The 22,301-nt window shown below is 44.8% G+C and overlaps 2 protein-coding genes across 5 annotated transcripts in view; one reads left to right on the forward strand and one right to left on the reverse strand.

Annotated features, from left to right (window-relative positions):
• The window catches only part of LOC130368515 (zinc finger MYM-type protein 1-like), a 352,083-nt gene that overhangs the window by 233,589 nt on the left and 96,193 nt on the right, over nucleotides 1-22,301 (forward strand). The gene's annotated exons all lie outside the window — the stretch shown is intronic.
• The window catches only part of NRTN (neurturin), a 580,165-nt gene that overhangs the window by 5,136 nt on the left and 552,728 nt on the right, over nucleotides 1-22,301 (reverse strand). Inside the window, exon 1 of one of the 3 annotated variants that reach the window (XM_056572327.1) lies at nucleotides 3,034-3,520. The exons of the other annotated variants lie outside the window; for them this stretch is intronic. Coding sequence (XP_056428302.1) covers nucleotides 3,034-3,415 — 382 coding nt within the window. The 5' untranslated portion in view covers nucleotides 3,416-3,520. Of the gene's footprint in view, nucleotides 1-3,033; nucleotides 3,521-22,301 lie in introns of those variants that run through there. 3 annotated transcript variants of the gene reach the window in all.

A 22,301-nucleotide genomic window follows, 5' to 3' on the forward strand; every position in this document is an offset into this window, starting at 1 on the left:
GGTATTAGCTTAGCCTATTTAGGGATTTTTGGCTATTCTTCCAAGCCATTACTAGACATTTTAATGTCCACAATAAACTGCTTCAGTGTATCTTTGATTATAGATTTAGGTTTATTGTGATGAACCTTCATCTCAAACTATCTTTTTTGCTGAGGATAAGCATCCCCGCAGCATGATGCTACCATCACCATGAATTGTATTGTTGGAGTAAAGAGAAATGCTGGGTTTGGGCGAAACATATGGGGAGATTTATGAAAAGCTGTGCAGAGGAAAAGTTTATCAGTTGCCCATAGCAATTAATCAGATTTATTCTTAAATCTTTGAAAGGACCTCTGAAACATTAAAGCAGCAATCTAATTGGTTGCTATGGGCAACTGGTAAACTTTTTCTCTGCTCAGCTTTTGATAAATCTCCCCCATAGTGTTTCCCATAATGGTCTCATCTGAACAGAACACCTTCTTCCAAGTGTTTGGGGGGATCTGATGCAAGCTGTTTGGCATACCTTAAACATGTTTTCTTGTGTTTTTGTTTAATGTTTTTTTCAGGTCACTCTTCCATATAAAAATTTAGTAAAAAACATGGCAGTGGCCTGACATTTCAGCGATGGACAGGTGCCCTAGAGACAGCTGTATGTGAGCAGCAATGCATACAAATGCATTAGCTACTATATATACTTTCCATGGTGTTTAATGCCTATAGATTAGTGTGTCACAAAAAGTGTGTACAGAAGCAGGGACATTTGTGAAAGGCAAGTGTACACTCACTTTTGCTCAATCTGGGGGGGGCATTTATCATTGGCTTTACACCATTTCAATGTACTAAATGTCCCTGCAAATTTTGAGCAATTGCTTTTTTTTGTGCAATTTTTTTGCCCAGTTTTTGATAGAACATCTTTCAAAGTTTCCTACTGTTTGGTGCACCGTACACCAATTTATGCAGTGGAGCTGTAGTTATTATTTGCGCAAACCAATCTCTGCAGCTCATTGGTTTCTATAATTTTGCAAAAATTATCAAGTCCTGTGCACATTTTTGGTAAATTTTAAGAAACTGTGCAAACCAAGCAAACGGGTAAAATCTATTCTATCTTACATTGATAAATGTCCCCATATGAACTTGGCCCAGAGATTTCACAGCATTTCATACAAGAACGGAGTTTCTGCTCATGTATATACTTTTTGTGGAATGCTGATTTAATAATGTAGCATACTCCATAAAAAATTTACCGTGCTGACAATTAAGACGGGGGCTATATATGTAGTCCCATATACAACTTATAGGGGGACATTTAGTAGATTTTTTTTGCTTAAAATTGCCGCAAAAAAGGCGACTACTCTGCGACTTTTTGATTGTGCAGTGTCCTAAGCAAAAAATAAAAATCTTGCTTACCAAAGCAAAAAGTGATTTTTGACTTGCAGTGGTCAGAGATTTATCAAGTACGAAAACCTACTAAATTTACTCCAGCTCAGACATGGAGCAGAAAAAGCCACTACCAAAGCAAAAAAAGAAAAATTGCTTACATGAAATAAATTTAACAGGCTAAAAGCAGTTGATAAATAAGTCGCACATAAGCAAAAAAATTGTAAGAAAAAATTAACTAAAAAAAGGAATATATAAGCAAACATTGATAAATGTCCCCCATAGTGGCTAAATCTTTCGAGCTTCTTCAGTGTTATCATTGGTGTCTTTGTTAACCACAAGGTTTCTAACGAGAGCTTTCAGGTAGCTAGAGTAGGGTTTTGGTAAGGTTTTACCTTTATATTTAGGGCCTAGGTCTGCACTTTTAATTCTGTTTAGTTATAGACAGGGAGTTTTAATGAGAAAATTATTTTTGCATCTGTGTTCTGTGTTGTATGCCGTTTGTGTGTTTGTCTGTAGTATGTCTCTGTGCATGTGTGTTAACCTAGATGACCTCCTTTTCTTGGCTCTCTGCCTTTTATAAACAAGTACTCTCAAGGTTATACACTGGAATGTCCAGGATCTCGACTCCAAATTTAAACGGGCCCTCCCGCATATTATCTGCTTGCAGGAGACCTATGTGATGGGACAGAATGTTTTGGCCTTTAAGAGGGTGTGGATTGTGTGGATTGCTTGCAGGATGTCTGGCATTGGATGTATCTGATGGAGACCAGGTATTCATATTACTCCTTGGTCAACAAGCCCTTCTCCTGGATTGACTTATTACTGGCTATGATATGTGAGGTGGACAATACCAATAGGGGAATCTATGACCTCTCTGCCCTGTATTTGTCTTGGCCCCTCCCCCTCCTCTAGATTATGGCACATTCACCCTGTGGCTAATTTCTGAAGTGGTCTCTATGGCCCTTGATAAGTCCCATGATAGTTTCTGGGAGCATAATAGTGCCCACCCTGATCACTTATTACAGTGGGACGTGTATAAGGCTACTATCAGAGGGGCTTTTATTGTGGGTGTTGCAGGGCAGAGGGCCATATATAGGGGCTGAGACATTTGTCTTAATCAAGAGGGGCAGCTTACGAAGGCAGTGGTTGTTAGGGATCCCACTCTGGCTTAGGCTAAAGCACAGAAGGACCTCTTTATCATGCAAAAACAACATGTGCAAAAAATCAAAAGGGTTGCAGACCTCAAGGTATATACTTACTATATGTGGAATGGATCACTGGGTTTTTAATAAAAGTATATAGTGGTTAAAATGGGATATATGTGTAATGGAATAGAATGTGCAGACTAGTTGTATAGATAACCAAAAAATGTTTATTGATTAATTAGTTACATAAATGTCTCAGCAGGGCCCTTGCTAGAGACCAGTATTAAAAAACTAAACAATATTAAAACAATGATGTAAGATAAAATAAAACAATAGTTTATAGCAGTCACCTCTGTATAACTTGGATTATATTTGGTCAAGTCCAGCCGTTTCTGTTATCTGGTTTGTATTATCGGCAGTCTTAGAATAACAATAGCAATAGGTGTTGGAATCCAGGAAATATTGTAACAAGTATGGATCCAGAGATACTGTAGCAAGTAATGATTGTTGGTGCTACTGCACCACTCACCGCTCCGTTTGGGTGGGGATGGTAGCCCCTGGTGTGCTGGGCTCCTTGTCGCAGGCTGGCTCGGCTGGGCAGCCGGCACAATAGATGTGTCTGCGCGGTGTGTCCTGAACCTCCTCCGGTGGGGAACAGATGATTGCTTGGTCTTACGGATGGAATCACGGCAAACAGGCAGGTTGGTGAGTGGATGCAGGTGATGCTTGTATGTGCAGCAGCGTGCGCTCGTCCTGAACAGTGGTCCCTGCAATGGGGGGTTCCAGCTGTTGCCAATGTTGGTAGTGGGTAATAGTTCCAGAGGTGGTCTGTGTGAAGTAGGTACAGGGCTAGACGCGTTTCGGGGAGACCCCTTTTTCAATAGCTGATGTACCCCATGTTCTGTGGACATTTATATAGTCTGTGTGCTTTGAATTTGGCGGGAGTTTGCTGTAAGCCGAGGACTGGATTGCTGGCTTGTTTTAAAACATGAAATGGATTAAATAGAAGGGATAATATAAGTTCATCTATTTACAACTGGTCTGAGTATAATGAATGGGTGATTGATGTATAATAAAGTGATATGTGACCTATGATATGTACTGAGTTTTCTTCGGATATTGTGTAAGATTTTTTGGATGTGATAGGGGTGTGTTATAAAAATGTGTAAAAATATGAATTTATATGAATGTATGTAGAAAATGTGTATAAAATATATATAAATATAACAAATATATAAAAATATTTGAGAAAATGTTTACAAAAAATATATATATCTCAAAAATATAAAAAAAATAAAATAAATAAATAAATATATAACACAATTTAGAAAAATATATGAATTATAAAAATAGAAAAATAAAAAAAAGGACATCACATTGGATCTGCAGCAATTGGTTAGATGGTTTTCATGGTACAGATTTTTTCTTTTTTTTTTAAATATTTTTTGAGATATATATATATACTTTTTGTTACAATATTTCCTGGATTCCAACACCTTTTGCTACTGTTATTCTAAGACTGCCGATAATACAAATCAGATAACAGAAACGGCTGGATTTGACCAAATATAATCCAAGTTATACAGAGGTGGCTGCTATAAACTATTATTTTATTTTATCTTACATCATTGTTTTAATATTATTTCATTTTTTAATACTGGTCTCTAGCAAGGGCCCTGCTGAGATCATTTATGTACATTTTTTATCTATACAACTAGTCTGCACATTCTATTCCATTACACATATATCCCATTTTAACCACTATATACTTTTATTAAAAACCCAGTGATCCATTCCACATATAGTAAGTATATACCTTGAGGTCTGCAACCCTTTTTCTTTTATTGTATTCACTTTTTACACGTGGAGTTACTTGTAACGCAGGGAGAGTGAGCCTAAGTTATCCCTAGTAACACTCTTCCTGCCTACTTGTCCATCCACTCTAAATGGTGAACCGACAACTTGGAGCTGGTCCCTTCCTGTGATAAAGTGCAGTGGGTGTAAAAACTAATAATATACATTAGTGGTCTTCAACTTGCGGACGTCCAGATGTTTCAAAACTACAACTCCCAGCATGCCCGGACAGCTGATGGCTGTACGGGCATGCTGGGAGTTGTAGTTTTGAAACTTCTGGAGGTCCTCAGGTTGAAGACCACTGATATACATATTCAGCCATAGGCCAGAAATGGGAGAACTACCAGACAACAAGATATAATATAATTATACAAACAGGGCAGAATATAGTTCTAATAGTTTAACAAACAGTTCATAAACTGATCAATCAAGATAAACAGAAGACATGATTCGAATTTGCAATATTTCGCAAATATATGGATGAATATTCGTCATTTATTTGTGAAATTCGCATATTCATTATATTCGCTTTTTTATGCGCATATGCAAAACTATATGCAAAAATAGCTGTGCATATTCGCGAATATTCAGCCCTCCCTTCTTCATAGGGAACTTATGGGCTAGTGCATTAACTCTGTGATTTTTTGGTTGTTGAAACCAATAGGCCCATTGTGGTCTATGGGGATCTAACGGTATGTAAAACTGTAAGATAAGCAGGAGGGTCTCGGCAATACGGTGGATCGAGTCCCGGGGTGGGACAGAGTGCTACAGTGTTATGGTTAAACTTTACTTTCCTGGATAAGTTGCTGAGTTGCCCTTAGCAGATCGCTTCTTTAATTTTTCACAAGGGCTCTGCTAAATGAAAGAAGCGATCTGATTGGTTGCTATGGCCAACTCAGCAGATTTTCCAGGAAAAGCTGCTGAGTTTCCCATAGCAACCAATCAGATCGCTTCTTTCATTTTTCACATGGCCTCGGCTAAATGAAAGAAGCAATCTGATTGGTTGCTATGGGCAACTGAACAACTTTTCTTTTGCACAGGTTTTGATAAATCTCGTCCTATGGGGGAGATTTCTCAAAACCTGTCCAGAGGAAAAGTTGCTGAGTTGCCCATAGAAAGCAATCAGATAGCTTCTTTCATTTTTGAAAAGGCTTCTGAAAAGTGAAGGAAGCAATCTGATAGGTTGCTCTGGGCAACTCAGAAACTTTTCCTCGGGACAGGTTTTGATGAATACCCAACCCTACACATTAAATCCAGTTTCAATTAACCCCAATACCCATATTTGGTACCCCATTAACCGAGTTCCCACGGTTCAAACACACAGTTAATTGCCAATTGACCTAGTTCCCACAGTTCAAAGGCTTTCTTAATTACCAATTGACCTACATTTTTCAATCACGAGTAAAAAAGTTAAACCACAACACTGTAAAACTCCGTCCCACCCCGGGACTCAAACCACCACACGGTATCCCTTACACTGTACTGCCGAGACCCTCCTGCTGATCTTACAGTTTTACATACCGTGAGATCCCAATGGCTGTCCGGGCATGCTGAGAGTTGTAGTTTTGCAACATCTGTAGATCTGCAGGTTGGAGACCACTGCATTAGTTCCCTATACCACTAACCCCTTAAGGACCCAGGACGTACGGGAACGTCCCCGCACCCTGGGCTTTAAGGACCCAGGACATCCCTGTACGTCCTGGCGTTTTCCGGTCCCTGCCGCGCGGCGGGCAGAGATCGGAACCGGATGCCTGCTGAAATGCTTCAGCAGGCATCCAGGGCAAACGCCGAGGAGGGCCGAGGGGAAATCGCCCCTGCGATCTGCGGCGATACCGGGCTGATCGGGTCTCTGGGACCCGACCGCGCGGTAATTTAGCATGATCCCGGCTGTCACAGACAGCCAGGACCATGCTAAAGTATAGGAGCGAGGTGGCAAGCCTGCCACCTCCTCCTATCCCCTGCGATTCTTCGGTTAGCTAACCGACCAATCGCAGGGGGGGGGGGGGGGCGGTTACTTCCTCCCGCCCTGCCCGGCCCCTGGAAGTCCGGATAGGACGGGAGGAAGACCGGAGGACGCGGCGGGGACGGGGGAGTGCTGGGGCCCGGCCCCGGTACTTACCTCATCCCTGAAGACCCGGATCCCGGCGATGAAGACGGCGGCGGCGACAGGTGAGTGGATCTTCAGCCGCAGTCGGGCCCTTTACAGCAATGCACGTCGCCGTAAAGCGACATGCATTGCTGTAATGGAACCCTGTATACTACAACTCCCAGCATGCCCAGACAGCCCTTGGCGTCTGAGCATGCTGGGAGTTGCAGTTTTGCAACATCTGGAGGTCCACAGTTTTGGGACCACTGTGCCCTTCCAGATGTTGCAAAACTACACATCCTCAGCATGCCCTTACTGTCCAGGCATGCTGGGAGTTGTAGTTCTGTAACATCTGGCCCTTCAGATGTTGCAGAACTACAACTCCCAGCATGCCTGGACAGTTTTGGCATACTGGGCGTTGTAGTTTTGCAACATCTGGAAGGGCACAGATTGTGAACCACTGTATTAGTGGTCTGCAAACTGTAGTCCTCCAAATGTTGCAAAACTACAATTCCAAGCATGCTGGGAGTTGTAGTTCGGCAACATCTGGCTCTAAAGATGTTGCCGAACTTCTACTTCCAGCATGCATGCCTGAGAATGTTTGGGAGTTGTGGTTTTGCAACAACTGGAGGCACACTGGTTGGGAAACATTGTCTGTTTCCTAACTCAGTGTTTCCCAACCCGTGTGCCTCCAGCTGTTGCAAAACTATAACTACCAGCATGCACTGATAGACTGTGCATGCTTGGAGTTGTAGTTTTGCAGCAGCTGGAGGTCCCCCCCCTGTGAATGTACAGGGTACATTCACATGGGCAGGGGGCTTACAGTGAGTATCAGGCTGCAAGTTTGCAATGCAGCAAATTTTGTGCGGCAGCTCAAACTCGCAGCGGGAAACTCGCTGTAATCCCCCGCCCGTGTGACTGTACCCTAAAAACACTACACTACACTAACACAAAATAAAATAAAAAAAGCCCCCCTCCCCTCCCCAATAAAAAACGTCTGGTACGCCACTGTTTCCAAAATGGAGCCTCCAGCTGTTCCAAAACAACCACTCCCAGTATTGCCGGACAGCCGTTGACTGTCCAAGCATGCTGGGAGTTTTGCAACAGCTGGAGGCACCCTGTTTGGGAATCACCGGCGTAGAATACCCCTATGTCCACCCCTATGCAAATCCCTAATTCAGGCCTCAAATGCGCATGGCGCTCTCACTTTGGAGCCCTGTCGTATTTCAAGGCAACAGTTTAGGGCCACATATGGGGTATCGCCGTACTCGGGAGAAATTGCCTAACAAATTTTGGGGGGCTTTTTCTCCTTTAACCCCTTATGAAAAGGTAAAGTTGGGGTCTACACCAGCATATACTATACTATACTACACCACCTATACTTTTCACTTTGACAAGAGGTAAAAGGGAAAAAAGCCCCCCAAAATTTGCAATGCAATTTCTCCCGACTACGGAGATACCCCATATGTGGGCGCAAAGTGCTCTGGGGGCGCACAACAAGGCCCAGAAGGGAGAGTGCGCCATGTACATTTGAGGTGATTTGCACAGGGGTGGCTGATTGTTACAGCAGTTTTGACAAACGCAAAAAAAAAAAACCCCACATGTGACCCCATTTCGGAAACTACACCCCTAACGGAATGTAATGAGGGGTGCAGTGAGAATTTACACCCCACTGGTGTCTGACAGATCTTTGGAACAGTGGGCTGTGCAAATTAAAAATTTCGTACAGCCCACTGTTCCAAAGATCTGACAGACACCAGTGGGGGTAAATGCTCACTGTACCACTTGTTACGTTCCTCAAGGGGTCTAGTTTCCAAAATGGTATGCCATGTTGAGGTTATTTTGCTGTCCTGGCACCATAGGGGCTTCCTAAATGTGACATGCCCCCCCCCCCCGAGCAAAATTTGCTCTCAAAAAGCCAAATATGACTCCTCCTTTTCTGAGCATTGTAGTTCGCCCGTAGTGAAGTTCAGGTCAACTTATGGGGTACCTCCATCCTCAGAAGAGATGGGGTTACAAATTTTGGGGGGGTATTTTCTGCTATTAACCCTTGCAAAAATGTGAAATTTGGGGGGGGGGGAACACATTTTAGTGAAAGTTTTTTTTTTTTTTACGTATGCAAAAGTCATGAAACCTGTGTGGGGTATTAAGGCTCACTTTATACCTTGTTACGTTCCTCAAGGGGTCTAGTTTCCAAAATGGTATGACATGTGGGTATTTTTTGCTGTTCTGGCACCATAGGGGGTTCCTGAATGCGACATGCCCCCGAGCAAAATTTGCTCTCAAAAAGACAAATATGACTCCTTCTCTTCTGAGCATTGTAGTTCGCCCGTAGTGCTCTTCAGGTCAAATAATGGGGTACTAAGTGGGGTATTAAGGCTCACATTATTCCTTGTTACGTTCCTTAAGGGGTCTAGTTTCCAAAATGGTATGCCATGTGTGTTTTTTTTTTGCTGTTCTGGCACCATTGGGGCTTCCTAAATGCAACATGCCTCCAAAAAACCATTTCAGAAAAACGTACTCTCCAAAACCCCCTTGTTGCTCCTTCGCTTCTGAGCCCTCTACTGCGCCCGCCGGACACTTTACATAGACATATGAGGCATGTGCTTACTTGAGAGAAATTGGGCTACAAATATAAGTATACATTTTCTCCTTTTACCCCTTGTAAAAATTAAAAAATTGGGTCTACAAGAACATGCGAGTGTAAAAAATGAAGATTGTGAATTTTCTCCTTCACTTTGCTGCTATTCCTGTGAAACACCTAAAGGGTTAAAACACTTACTGAATGTCATTTTGAATACTTTAGGGGGTGCAGTGTTTATAATGGGGTCATTTGTGGGGTATTTCTAATATGAAAACCCTTCAAATCCACTTCAAACCTGAACTGGTCCCTGAAAAATTGTGAGTTTGGAAATTTTGTGAAAAATTGGAAAATTGCTGCTGAACTTTGAAGCCCTCTGGTGTCTTCCAAAAGTATAAACACGTCAATTTTATGATGCAAACATAAAGTGGACATATTGTATATGTGAATTAAAAAAAAATTTTTTGGAATATCTATTTTCCTTACAAGCAGAGAGCTTCAAAGTTAGACAAATGCGAAATTTTCAAATTTTTCATCAAATTTTGGGATTTATCACCAAGAAAGGATGCAAGTATCCACAAAATTTTACCACTATGTTAAAGTAGAATATGTCACAAAAAAACTATCTCGGAATCAGAATGATAAGTAAAAGCATTCCAGTGTTATTAAAGTTTATAGTGACAGTGGTCAGATGTGCAAAAAATGGCCGGGTCCTAAGGTGTAAAATGGCTGGGTCCTTAAGGGGTTAAAGAAGGGAAGGCTCAATATTCGCGAATATGCGCATATGCGAAGAGCAGAGAGGGATGACTGGTGATCACTGTGATGTGTACTGTGAACAAAAAAAACAAAAAAAAAGTGAATATCCATAATTGCGAAGATATAGTGCAATATTCGTGAATATGCGATATTCGCGATTAAAATTCGAATTGCGAATATTCGCAAGCAACACTAATGATTAAATGAACAAGACTAGGTATGCAACAAGTATACAGCAGAATCCAAGAGATGCAGGGGATAAGCAGAAGAACTGAATGAAAAACACTAAACTGATCAGGTACATAATGGGACACTGGGACATACTGGGACACTGAACAAACAAACTGGACACCCCACTCCACAAAAGGAGTAGACAGAATAATAAAGCCAAATAGACTATTAGCCAGCATGGAACACCCCACCGTGTGATCAGGCAGCTGACTTAGTGGGAAACAAAAATATAAAACACGAAACATTAGGCCAGAACTGGATGATTTTGAATAGACTCCAGGATACCAAACAGGAATTATAACATACAGAGCACAGGTAACAAGCAAGACTCAGTGTAAACACAGACTAAGCAGAACGGAGTTACAATCCTAAAAAAACTGAAAGATGTAACACAGACTAAAATCTACAATAAACAAGACTATTTAACCATGGCTGAAACTCAGATAATATCACAAGATAAATACAAGGTGCAAGCTCAAGCAGACATAAACAGAGTAGCATTATTGCACAATTAACCAGCAGACAATGCAGGAGGACTCTGGTTAAAATAGACCTACCCGAGTTCTCATTGGTTCAGAGCATTAACTATTCCCTATCCAGGGAGAATAGTAAATTGCTCTGTACATCCTAGAGTGTTAATACACACTTAAATGGAAAAATACCAGGTGGGCTGGTTATTCTGTCATGACCGACTGGAAGGCAGGTAGAGTGTTACTAGGGACAGCTTAGGGCTCACTCTCTCTGTCCTTCCAGTCGGTCATGACATCATCTTGATCAAACCGTTTTTATGCTGGCAAAGCCAGGATATCAACAGTCGGGGGGACATTTATCATTGTTTCGCTTTGGTAAGTGAATTCTGTAGATTTTTATTTTCCCCCACCGCTGCCACTCCTCTCTCCTTAGCCGCCGTTTATCCCTCCCCGCCGCTCATCTCTCCCCCGCCGCCGCTCATCCCTCCCCCGCCAATGCTGCTCATCTCTCCTGGGGGAGACGGGGGAGAGATAAGCAGCGGCGGTGGGGAGAGATTAGCGGCGGCATGGGAGAGATGAGCTGCGGCAGCAGGGGAGAGAAGAACGGCGGTGGGTGGAGAGATGAGCAGCGGCGGGGGAGAGATGAGCAGAGGCGGGAAGAGATAAAGGGCGGGGCCGGGGCAGCCAGCTCCCAGAAATATGAGACTACACGATAATTTCATGTTTCCTGGGCGGTGCCGTAATTGGCTGAGACCAACTCATTTCTCCCCCGCCGCCGTCCCTCATCTCTCCCCCGCCGCCGCTCATCTCTCCCCTGCCGCCGCTCATCTCTCCCCTGCCGCCGCTCATCTCTCCCCCGCCAACCATCTCTCCCCTGACACCGATCATCTCTCCCCCGCCGCCACTCATCTCTCCCCCTCCACTGCCACTCATCTCTCCCCTGCCGCCGCTCATCTCTCCCTGCCACCGCTGCTCATCGCTACCCACCGCCGCTCATGTCTCCCCCACCAACGCTGCTCATCTCACCCCCACCACCACCGCTCGGGGCGGAGATGAGCGGCGGGGAGAGATGAGCGCTGGTGGCGGGGGAGAGATGAGCGGCGGCGGGGAGAGGGAGATGAGCAGCGGCGGGGGGGGGGGGGGGGGACGGACGGAGATGAGCGGTGGCGACTTTTTAAATTTGCTCAGATACAAGAGTTTTGTACTCCAGGTCTAACTTGCGACTTTTTGAAGGGGGTTTGTGACTTTTTTTTATTTTTTAAATACCTGACCACTATAAAGTGAAAACTGAAATTTGCTCAGGTAAGGCTGTTTGTAACTTTTTGCTTACCCCGAAAAGTCACACAAAAAAATGCGTAGGCGCATGTGCGACTTTTTGTGCGACTTTTGTAAGCAAAAAAAAGGATCTAAATACCTTGATAAATGTCCCCAAGTGTGCCTAAATCTGAATATTGCCACCTCCTCGAAAGACCCCACTCCTGGGTTTTTTCTTGGCCTAGATGTTTAAAAGGCATTTGATTCTATGGAGTGGCAATATCTCTGGAGCCTGCTGGAGGCCTTGCGATTTGGTCTTCATTTCCATGCATAGATGCATCTGCTGTATAGGAACGTGTCTGTACTAATCTGGCCTCAGAATTAACTGGGCAAAATCATCATTGATGCCCATCTCCGTCCCCTCTAGACTCTCTCAGTCTTTCCTTGTCCCCCTTCAGATAACCGCCAAGCAGTTTAGGTATTTGGGGGTTGTATATTACTCTTAACTAAGATCCCCTCCCCGCTAAAACTAAGCTCCAGCTTCAACCTTCTCCCTTTGACATTAGTACTCAATTTTTTTAGTATGGTGCATCTGTGCAATTTTCTTTAGCTCTTCCATGTCTCTTCTGCACTATATCAGGGAAATAGACGGGGCTTTGAGATCCTTCTATTGGCAGGATAAACCTTCTAGGCTGCATATGGCCCTCTTGCAGGCCACTAAATCTCTTGGTGGTCATGCCGCCCCAACATGTATAATTATTTCCTAGCATCCCAAATAGTTTATGCCGACTTGTGGATTGATATGGATCTCTCTAATGTAGCGACCACTCTGGCAAGGGTGCTACTTGGCTCCTACAAAAGTCTAACTAATGTCCTCTACAGATTTTACTCTACCCTGTCTGTTCGTCCCCCTATTTATACTGTGGCTTGGTCCTTGGGCTCAGGTTTGGTCCTTGGACTGTTCCCCCCTTTTCTCTAGGTCACCTTTGTGTGTCACCTGCCCATGCTGTCAGGGCACAAATTGGTGAACTAAAGGTGGAGGTCTCCCAGGTGGAGCAATTGTTGTGTCAAGCCACTTACTCAGGGCTATCTCCTTCTTCAGTCAGACGGACCAGGTTTATTTGCCACTGCTTACGAAACGGGTGATCAATGACCCTACCCTTACCCCTGTTCTGTGGAAGGAGGTGGAAAAAACATACACTGCTCAAAAAAAATTAAGGGAACACTGAGATAACACATCCTAGATCTGAATGAATGAACTAATCCTATGAAATACTTTCATCTTTACATAATTGAATGTGCTTAAAACAAAATCAAACACAAATCTTCAATGGAAATCAAATTTATCAACCCATGGAGGTCTGGATATGGAGTCACACTCAAAAGTGGAAAACCACACTACAGGCTGATCCAACTTTGATGTGATGTCCTTAAAACAAGCCAAAATGAGGCTCAGTAGTGTGTGTGGCCTCCACGTGCCTGTATGACCTCCCTACAACGCGTGGGCATGCTCCTGATGAGGTGGCGGATGGCCTCCTGAGGGATGTCCTCCCAGACCTGGACTAAAGCTTCCGCCAACTCCTGGACAGTCTGTGGTGCAACATGGTGTTGGTGGATGGAGCAAGACATGATGTCCCAGATGTGCTCAATCGGATTCAGGTCTGGGGAACGGGGGCCAGTCCATAGCATCAATGGCTTCCTCTTGCAGGAACTGCTGACACATTCCAGCCACATTCTAGCATTGTCATGCATTAGGAGGAACCCAGGGCCAACCGCACCAGCATATGGTCTCACAAGGGATCTGAGGATCCCATTTCGGTACCTAATGGCAGTCAGGCTACCTCTGGCAAGCACATGGAGGGCTGTGCAGCCCCCCAAAGAAATGCCACCCCACACCATTACTGACCCACCGCCAAACCGGTCATGCTGGAAGATGTTGCAGGCAGCAGAGTGTTCTCAACGGCATCTCTAGACTCTGTCACGTCTGTCAGATGTGCTCAGTGTGAATCTGATTTAATTTATGAAGAGCACAGGGCACCAGTGGCGAATTTGCCCATCTTGGTGTTCTCTGGCACATGCCAAACGTTCTGCACGGTGTTGGGCTGTAAGCCCACCTGTGGACATCGGGCCCTCATACCACCCTCATGGAGTCTGTGGAGTGGACCTCCTGCTGGAGGTCATTTTGCAGTGCTCTGGCAGTGCTCCTCTGCTCCTCCTTGCACAAAGGCGGAGGTAGCGGGCCTGCTGGGTTGCTGCCCTCCTATGGCCTCCTCCACGTCTCCTGATGCATGGGCCTGTCTCCTGGTAGTGCCTCCATGCTCTGGACTCTACGCTGACAGACACAGCAAACGTCCTTGCCACAGCTCGCATTAATGTGCCATCCTGGATGAGCTGCACTACCTGAGCCACTTGTGTGGGTTGTAGACTCCGTCTCATGCTACCATTAGAGTGAAAGCACCACCAGGATTCAAAAGTGACCAAAACATTAGCCAGGAAGCATAGGAACTGAGAAGTGGTCTATGGTCACCACCTGCAGAACCACTCCATTATTGGGGGTGTCTTGATAATTGCCTATAATTTCCACCTGTTGTCTGTTTCATTTGCACAACGGCATGTGAAATTGATTGTCAATCAGTGTTGCTTCCTGAGTGGACAGTGTGATTTCACAGAAGTGTGATTGACTTGGAGTTACATTGTGTTGTTTAAGTGTTTCCTTTATATATTTTTTTTGAGCAGTGTATTATGGCACTGTAGTCATTGCCGGGGATCTTTTAATCCAATCTACATTTTCTCCACTTATATTACACTCCTGAGAGACTTAAAAAGATAGGGGTAGTGTCCTTAGATTTATGTTTCCACTGCTCGGCAGAGGTGGGCACTTTCTTCCATGCAGTTTGCGAATGCCCAAGGGTGCTTCCATTCTGGAGGGAGGTTGTACAATTCCAACATGACCACTTGCAATTCCTATTAACCCTCACTCAAGTGTTTACTGGGCCTTATTAACAATGTGGTTATGAGTTCTCATGGTAAGCTGTGTATAGGCTTTCTTCTATTCCGAGCCAGGAAGGTTTTGATTATGGCCTGGAAGGATACAGAAACTCCTCTGCTGTCAAGGTGGGTTTGTCTGATCAATAAGTACCTCACCCTATACCAATCCCTATATATTAGTGATGAGCAGCATAGGCCATATTCGAATTCGCGATATTTCACAAATATATGGACGAATATTCGTCATATATTCGCGAAATTCGCATATTCGTTATATTCGTTTTTTTTGTATGTGCATATGCGAAAATATATGCGCATATGTGAAAATAGCTGCGCATATTCGCGAATATTGAGCCCCCCTTCTTTATAGGGAACTTATGGGCTAGTGCATTAACTCTAATTTTTTGCCTGTTGAAACCAATAGGCCCATTGTGGTCTATGGAGATCTCACGGTATGTAAAACTGTAAGACAAGCAGGAGGGTCTCAGCAGTACAGTGGATGGGAGACCCTGGTGGTGGTTCGAGTCCCAGGGTGGGATGGAGTGTTGTGGTAAAATTTTACTTTCCTGGAAGAGTTGCCCATAGCAACCAATCAGATCGCTTCTCTCATTTTTCACATGGCTTCTGCTAAATTAAAGAAGCAATCTGGTTGCTATGGGCAACTCAGCAGATTTTCCTGGAAAAGCAGAATCTGTCCCATGATGGGAGTAGTTGTAGTACCGCAGTGCTGAGGGCTGGCTCCTGCACATCCCCCGGCTGCGGGACTCTATTTGGACTGTTAGGACTACTACTCCCATCATGGACAGACTCCGTCCATGATGGGAGTTGTAGTCCTGGGGCTGAGGTGCAGATCGCAGCAGGTCATTCTGCAGAGACTCGCAGCGATCCGCATTTATTAACTTAAAAAGACGGCGGCACATGCGGCTTCACTGCACTGCTGCCAGCTCCTGTATACACTGTCATAATTCATAATCCCCGCCGCCGGAACACAGGAGCTCTGATTGGTTAATAACTATTCACCAATCAGAGCTCCCGTGTTTCAGCAGGGATTATGAATTATGACAGCTGTAGTGCAGTGAAGCCGCACATGCCGCTGGCCTCTGTATATGCTCTCATAATTCATAATCCCCGCTGGAACACAGGAGCTCTGATTGGTGAATAGTTATTAACCAATCAGAGCTCCTGTGTTCCGGCGGCGGGGATTATGAACTATGACAGTGTATACAGGAGTCGGTGTATACAGGAGTCGGCTGCAATCTGCACCTCAGCCCCGGGACTACAACTCCCATCATGGACAGACTCTGTCCATAATGGGAGTAGTAGTCCTAACAGTCCCAATAGAGTCCCGCAGCCGGGGGATGTGCAAGAGCCGTCCCTCAACACTGCGGTACTACAACTACGCCCATCATGGGACACAGAATGTCCCATGATGGGAGTGATAGTCCAAGGGACAGATCGGCAGAGGGACAGATTGCACTCGGTCTCATTCCTGAGACCCCCTGCGACCTTTACTACTCCGCACCCTAGTGATGACATCATTAGGGGGAGGAGCTACACAGTCCAGGCTTGATGCAAGGGTGGTAAGTATGGCTATGTTCTCATTATGCATTTTGCATAATGGGAATATAGCCTTTCTGGCAGTGTGTTCCCAAACAGGGAGGCTCCAGCTGGTTTTTTATCTACAGCCCCCATGGTGGGAGTTGTAGTTTAGCAACAATTGGAGGCTCCCAGTTTAGGAACATGCTGCATTATGTGCGCTCTCCCCAAATACTAACCCATTTTTTGTGTTTTTCTTTTTTTCTCATTTCAGATGCGTGAATGAGCAAGACTACGTCAGATTCAGTGGACTCGACGATGACCAGCGTTTTTTTAATGTCAATAAAATGGTTAACGAGGGCTGTGGGAGGAGTGTTTTTTTTTTTTAAATAAAATTTTCTTCTTCAATGTGTCGTGTTTTTTATAATTGAATTTTCAGGATTAGTAGTGGAAACCATCTTGTAGACGGAATCCATTACTAAGCTGGGGCTTAGCGTTAGCACCAAAAACAGCTAGTGTTAACCCCCAATTATTACCCTGGTACCCACCGCCACAGGGTGTGCCAGGAAGAGCTGGTACCAACAGGCCCGGAGCATAAAAAGTGGCGCTCCTGGGCTTTAGCGGTAAAACACTGGTGTTATTTAGGCTGGGAGGGCCAGTAACAATGGTCCTGGCCCACCCTAGTAACATCAGGCTGTTGCTGCTTGGTTGGTATCTGGCTGAGAATGAAAATACGGGGAACCCTATGCGTTTTTTTTTTTTTTTTTATAAATAAATTTAAAAAAACGCATAAGGAACCCCATATTTTCTGTATCAGCCAAATACCAACCAAGCAGCAACAGCCTGATGTTACCAGGGTGGGCGAGGACCATTGTTACTGGCCCTCCCCACCCTAAATAACGCCAGCCTGTTACTGCCTAGGCCCAGGAGCGCCATTTTTGATGCTCCGGGTCTGTTGGTACTGGCTCTTCCCGGCACCCTTGGGGCGGTGGGTACCAGGGTAATAATTGGGGGTTAGCACTAGCTTGTTTGTGGCTAACACTAAGCTCTGGCTTAGTAATGGATTCTGTCTACAAGACTGCTTCCCCTAAGCCTGAAAATTCAATTATAAAAAGCATGACACATTGAAAAACATTTTTTATTTAAAAAACACTCCCCAACAGCCCTCATTAACCCTTCTATTGACATAAAAAAAAACACTGGTCATTGTCGCAATCCACCGAATCTGACGTAGTCCTCCGCATTCACGTATCTGAAATGAGAAGGAAAAAAAAAGGTTATTACATATTTGTCACTCTCCCCTGGGGAGTGCGCCCATACTGCAGTGTAACAGGGAACCCCAATTGTTGAAGTCTGCCTACTGTATCTTGTATATACAGTCACCTATAGATGGGTGTATATACAGGATAGCGCACACTTAACCCAGAACTGCTCAGCAGCAAAGTGGGTTAACGCTTTCCTTGCTGGGCTCCTGTATAGTATACATGGGTACACAATGCACCCCTGTATACCCTACAGCTGGCGGAGGTAAGTAGTGATGCTCTGCACCCTTTATATGTATATGCTATACATCTCTCCTCACCTTCTTACACTCTGTGGGCCGGGCGCTCTGCATCTGACCCACAGAGTGGTACCTGAAGGCAGTGAAAAAAAATCGCCACAGGGTAAAAAAATTATTGTTTCCGCACACCAGCAAAAATGCAAGAAAAAGCTGTGACAGTTTTTCTGGCGTTTTTGCTGGTGGACAAAAAAAAACAATGGAATCTGAGCCTCAAAGCAAAATCCCTATGCCAACTTTTCCTGTGAGGTGTAGATCAGGGGGGAGATTTATCAAGCTGTTCCAGTGTTTTGTTTTTTTTTGCTGTAAAAGGCGCATAGTTGCGACTGTGAGAGGCAGAATTCTGTTTTGACAAAGGCAGTGGAAGATATTTACTATATGCGCCTTTTTAACTCCTTGGGGACGGAGGGCGTATGCATACGCCCTCGCCGGGCGGTGATCAGACCGGGATGACTGCTGATGACTGCTGATATCTGAGACCCCCCCCCCCCCATGTCAGCGATCGTGGCAAATCGTTGGTCAATTCAGACCAGCGATTTGCCCGCGATCCGGGCTAATTGGGTCACTGGTGACCCGATCTCCCGGAAAATAAGCATTATCGGAGCTGTCAGAGACAGCACCGACCATCCTAAAGGATAGGAGCGAGGTGGCAGTGTTGCCCCTGCCATTGGTCGGTCAGGCTGACCACCAATGGCAGGAGGGGGGCGGGGGGGTTAGAGTTCATTTCCCCCCGCTCTGCCCACCGATCAAAGTCGGGGAAGAGCAGGGGGGGAGCACGTGCGGCGAGGGGGGAGCATGGTCCGACTTACCCGGACCAGCGGAGGCATCCTGGACCAGCGACGGCATCAGCAGTTGGAGCGGCCGGAAAGTGGGGCGCGCAGAAGGCTGCAGTGAAGATCGCGGTAAGTGATCTTCTCTGTGGCCTTCTCAAAAGCTGCAAAACTACAACTCCCAGCATGTCCACACAGCCAAAGGCTGCCTGGGCATGCTGGGAGTTGTAGTTTTGCAACATCTGGAGGGTCACAGTTTGGAGACCACTGTATAGTGGTCTCTAAACTGTGGTCCTCCAGATGTTGCAAAACTTCAACTTTCAGAATGCACTGACTGTCTGGGCATGCTCGGAGTTGTAGTTTTGCAACATCTGAAGTGGCACAGTTTGGAGACCACTCTATGGTGGACTCCAAACTGTAGCCCTCCAGATGTTGATAAACTACAACTCCCAGCATGGTCAGACAGTCAGGGATGCTGGGCGTGTAGTTCTGCAATATCTGGTCCTTCATTTGTTGCAGAACTAAAACTCCCAGCATGCCTGGACAGTCTGGGTATGCTTGGAGTTGTAGTTTTATAACATCTGGAGGGCCACAGTTTGGAGACCACTACTTAGCGGTCTCCAAACTGTTCTTCCCCAGTTGTTGAATAACTACAACTCCAAGCATGCCCAGACTGTCCAGGCATGCTGGGAGTTATAGTTCTGCAACATATGAAGTGCCAGATATTGCAGTACTACATGCCCAGCATCCCTGACTGTCTGGTCATGCTGGGAATTGTAGTTTTGCAACAGCTGTAGGCACACTGATTGGGAAGCACTGAGCTAGAGTCTATTTCCTAACTCAGTGTTTCCAACCCATGTGCCTCCAGCTGTTGCAAAACTACAACTCCCAGAACGCACTGACAGACCGTACATGCTGGGAGTTGTAGTTTTGCAACAGCTGGAGGCACATTGGTTGGAATCACTGAGCTAGAGTGTGTTTTCTAACTCAGTGGTTCCCCACCAGTGTGCCTACAGCTGTTGTAAAACTACAACTCCCAGCATGTACGGTCTGTCATTCTGGGAGTTGTCATTTTGCCACAGCTGAAGGTTTGGGGTGCCCCCCCCCCCCATGTGAATGTACAGGATACTTTCACATGAGCGGGTTTACAGTGGGTTTCCTTCTACAAGTTTGAGCTGCAGCAAATTTTCCGCCGCAGCTCAAACTCCCAGCGGAAAACTTACTGTGAACCCCCGCCTGTGTGAATGTACCCTAAAAACACTACACTACACTAACAAATAATAAAAAGTAAAACACTACATATACACCCCCTTACACGCCCCCCCCCCCCCCCCCAATGAAAAATGTCTCATACGGCAGTGTTTCCTAAACAGAGCCTCCAGCTGTTGCAAAACCACAACTCCCAACTGTCCTGGCAGGCTGGGAGTCTTGCAACAGCTGGAGGCACCCTGTTTGGGAAACACTGCTGTAGGGTGTTACTGTAAGTAACCGGGTCCGCCCCTATTGCAAATTTCTTATTCAGGCCTCAAATGCGCATGGCGCTCTCTCACTTCAGAGCCCAGTCATATTTCAAGGCTACAGTTTAGGGCCACATATGGGGTATTTCCGTTCTCGGGAGAAATTGCATTACAAATTTGGGGGGGGGGGGGGGCATTTTCTCCCATTACCCTTTATAAAAATGGTAAATTTGGGGGGAAAAACTGCACTTTAGTGAACACATTTATTTTTCATTTACACATCCGTCGTCAGACACCTGTGGGGTGTTAAGGCTCACTGGACCCCTTGTTACATGCCTTGAGGGGTGTAGTTTCCAAAATAGTATGCCATGTGTTTTTTTTTTTTTTTTTGACATGCCCCCCAAAAACCATTTCAGAAAAATTCCTTCTGTGCCCTCTACTGCGCCCACCGAACACTTTACATACACATATCAGGTATTTCCTTACTTGAGAGAAATTGGGTTACAATTTTTGGGGGGCTTTTTCTCCTATTACCCTTTGTAAAAATTCAAAAACTGGGTCTACAAGAACATGTGAGTGTAAAAAATGAAGATTTTGAATTTTCTCCTATACTTTGCTGCTATTCCTGTGAAACACCTAAAGGGTTAACAAACTTTCTGAATGTCATTTTGAATACTTTGAGGGGTGCAGTTTTTATAATGGGGTCATTTATGGGTTATTTCTAATATGAAGACCCTTCAAATCCACTTCAAAACTGAACTGGTCCCTTAAAAATTCAGATTTTGAAAATTTTGTGAAAAATTGGAAAATTGCTGCTGAACTTTGAAGCCCTCTGATGAAAGTAAAAGCATGTCAACTTTATGATGCAAACATAAAGTAGACATATTGTATTTGTGAATCAATATATCATTTATTTGGAATGTCTGTTTTCCTTACAAGCAGAGAGCTTCAAAGTTAGAAAAATGCTAAATATTCAATTTTTTCATAACATTTTTTATTTTTTCACCAAGAAATGATGCAAGTATCGACAAAATTTACCACTAACATGAAGTAGAATATGTCACGAAAAAACAATCTCGGAATCAGAATGAAAAGTAAAAGCATCCCAGAGTTATTAAGGCTTAAAGTGACAATAGTCAGAATTGCAAAAAATGCTCCCTTCCTTAGGGTTATAATGGGCTCTGTCCCCAAGGAGTTCAATAAAGTGCATTAATTGGCGCATATAATTCAAAAAATGCGCAAATATAGACCAGGGTAGAGGCTACCTTTTGAAAACGTCGGCAGAACCCTCCTACGGTTTAGTCCCTATTAAGATCTGTTAAAACATCCGTATGTATGTATGGCCGTACATCTCTGCCTACAGACTCCCGCAGCCGGGACTACTACTACTCCCATCATGGAAAAGACTTGTTTCCAAGATGGGAGTAGTAATTCCCTGGCTGCGGGAGTCTGCTGGTGGCTGGGGAGGTTACATTAGTGTTTGTACTACAACCCCCATCATGGATCAGACTCTGTTCCATGATGGGGGTTGTAGTACAGGGGCTGAGGGATTGATCGCACCGGGTCTCACTTTTGACTCCCGATCCGATCAGAAGTTATTAAGTAGGAGAGCAGGCGGCATGCTCCGCAACCCTGCGATCACGATGTATTTTTAACTTTAATTTTCAAATTCCCAGCTGGAAGCCCTGAACTGTCAGTACTGAGGAGCCAATCAGGGATCCCAGCAGGAGATTTAAAAATGAACAATGTGATGGGACATGAAATATGTATATTGAAAGTGTCGCTATATATCTAGCCCCCCAGCTCATTATAAAAATATACCCCCCCTGTGCATTAATAAAGTAATGACCCCTGCAGGCGCTTTTACATAGATATATATATATATATATACCTCCTCATCGGCCGGGCGCTGCTGGATGCGCTGCTGACAGATATACATGTCACATATAGCACATTTGTCTTAATTTTCCCGTACAGCGCTATATGTGACAAGTATATCTGTCAGCAGTTCATCCAGCAGCCGCCCGTCCAGATGATGCTGATAGATATACTATTCATTAATAGAGCGGAGGCTGCATATGTATATAGATGTGCTGTGGGGCAGACATTTAGCGTTATCTGCCTAGGGTGACCACGTGTCCCGGATCGGCCGGGACAGTCCCGCATTTGGAGAGTCTGTCCTGGGTCACGGTCACCCTCATTCCGGGACAATGCAGTGTCCCAGAATGATCTGAGCCTGTGAGCCGCCGTCCGCTG

Source organism: Hyla sarda, chromosome 1 (genome assembly GCF_029499605.1).
Source record: "Hyla sarda isolate aHylSar1 chromosome 1, aHylSar1.hap1, whole genome shotgun sequence".
Classification (NCBI taxonomy): domain Eukaryota; kingdom Metazoa; phylum Chordata; class Amphibia; order Anura; family Hylidae; genus Hyla; species Hyla sarda.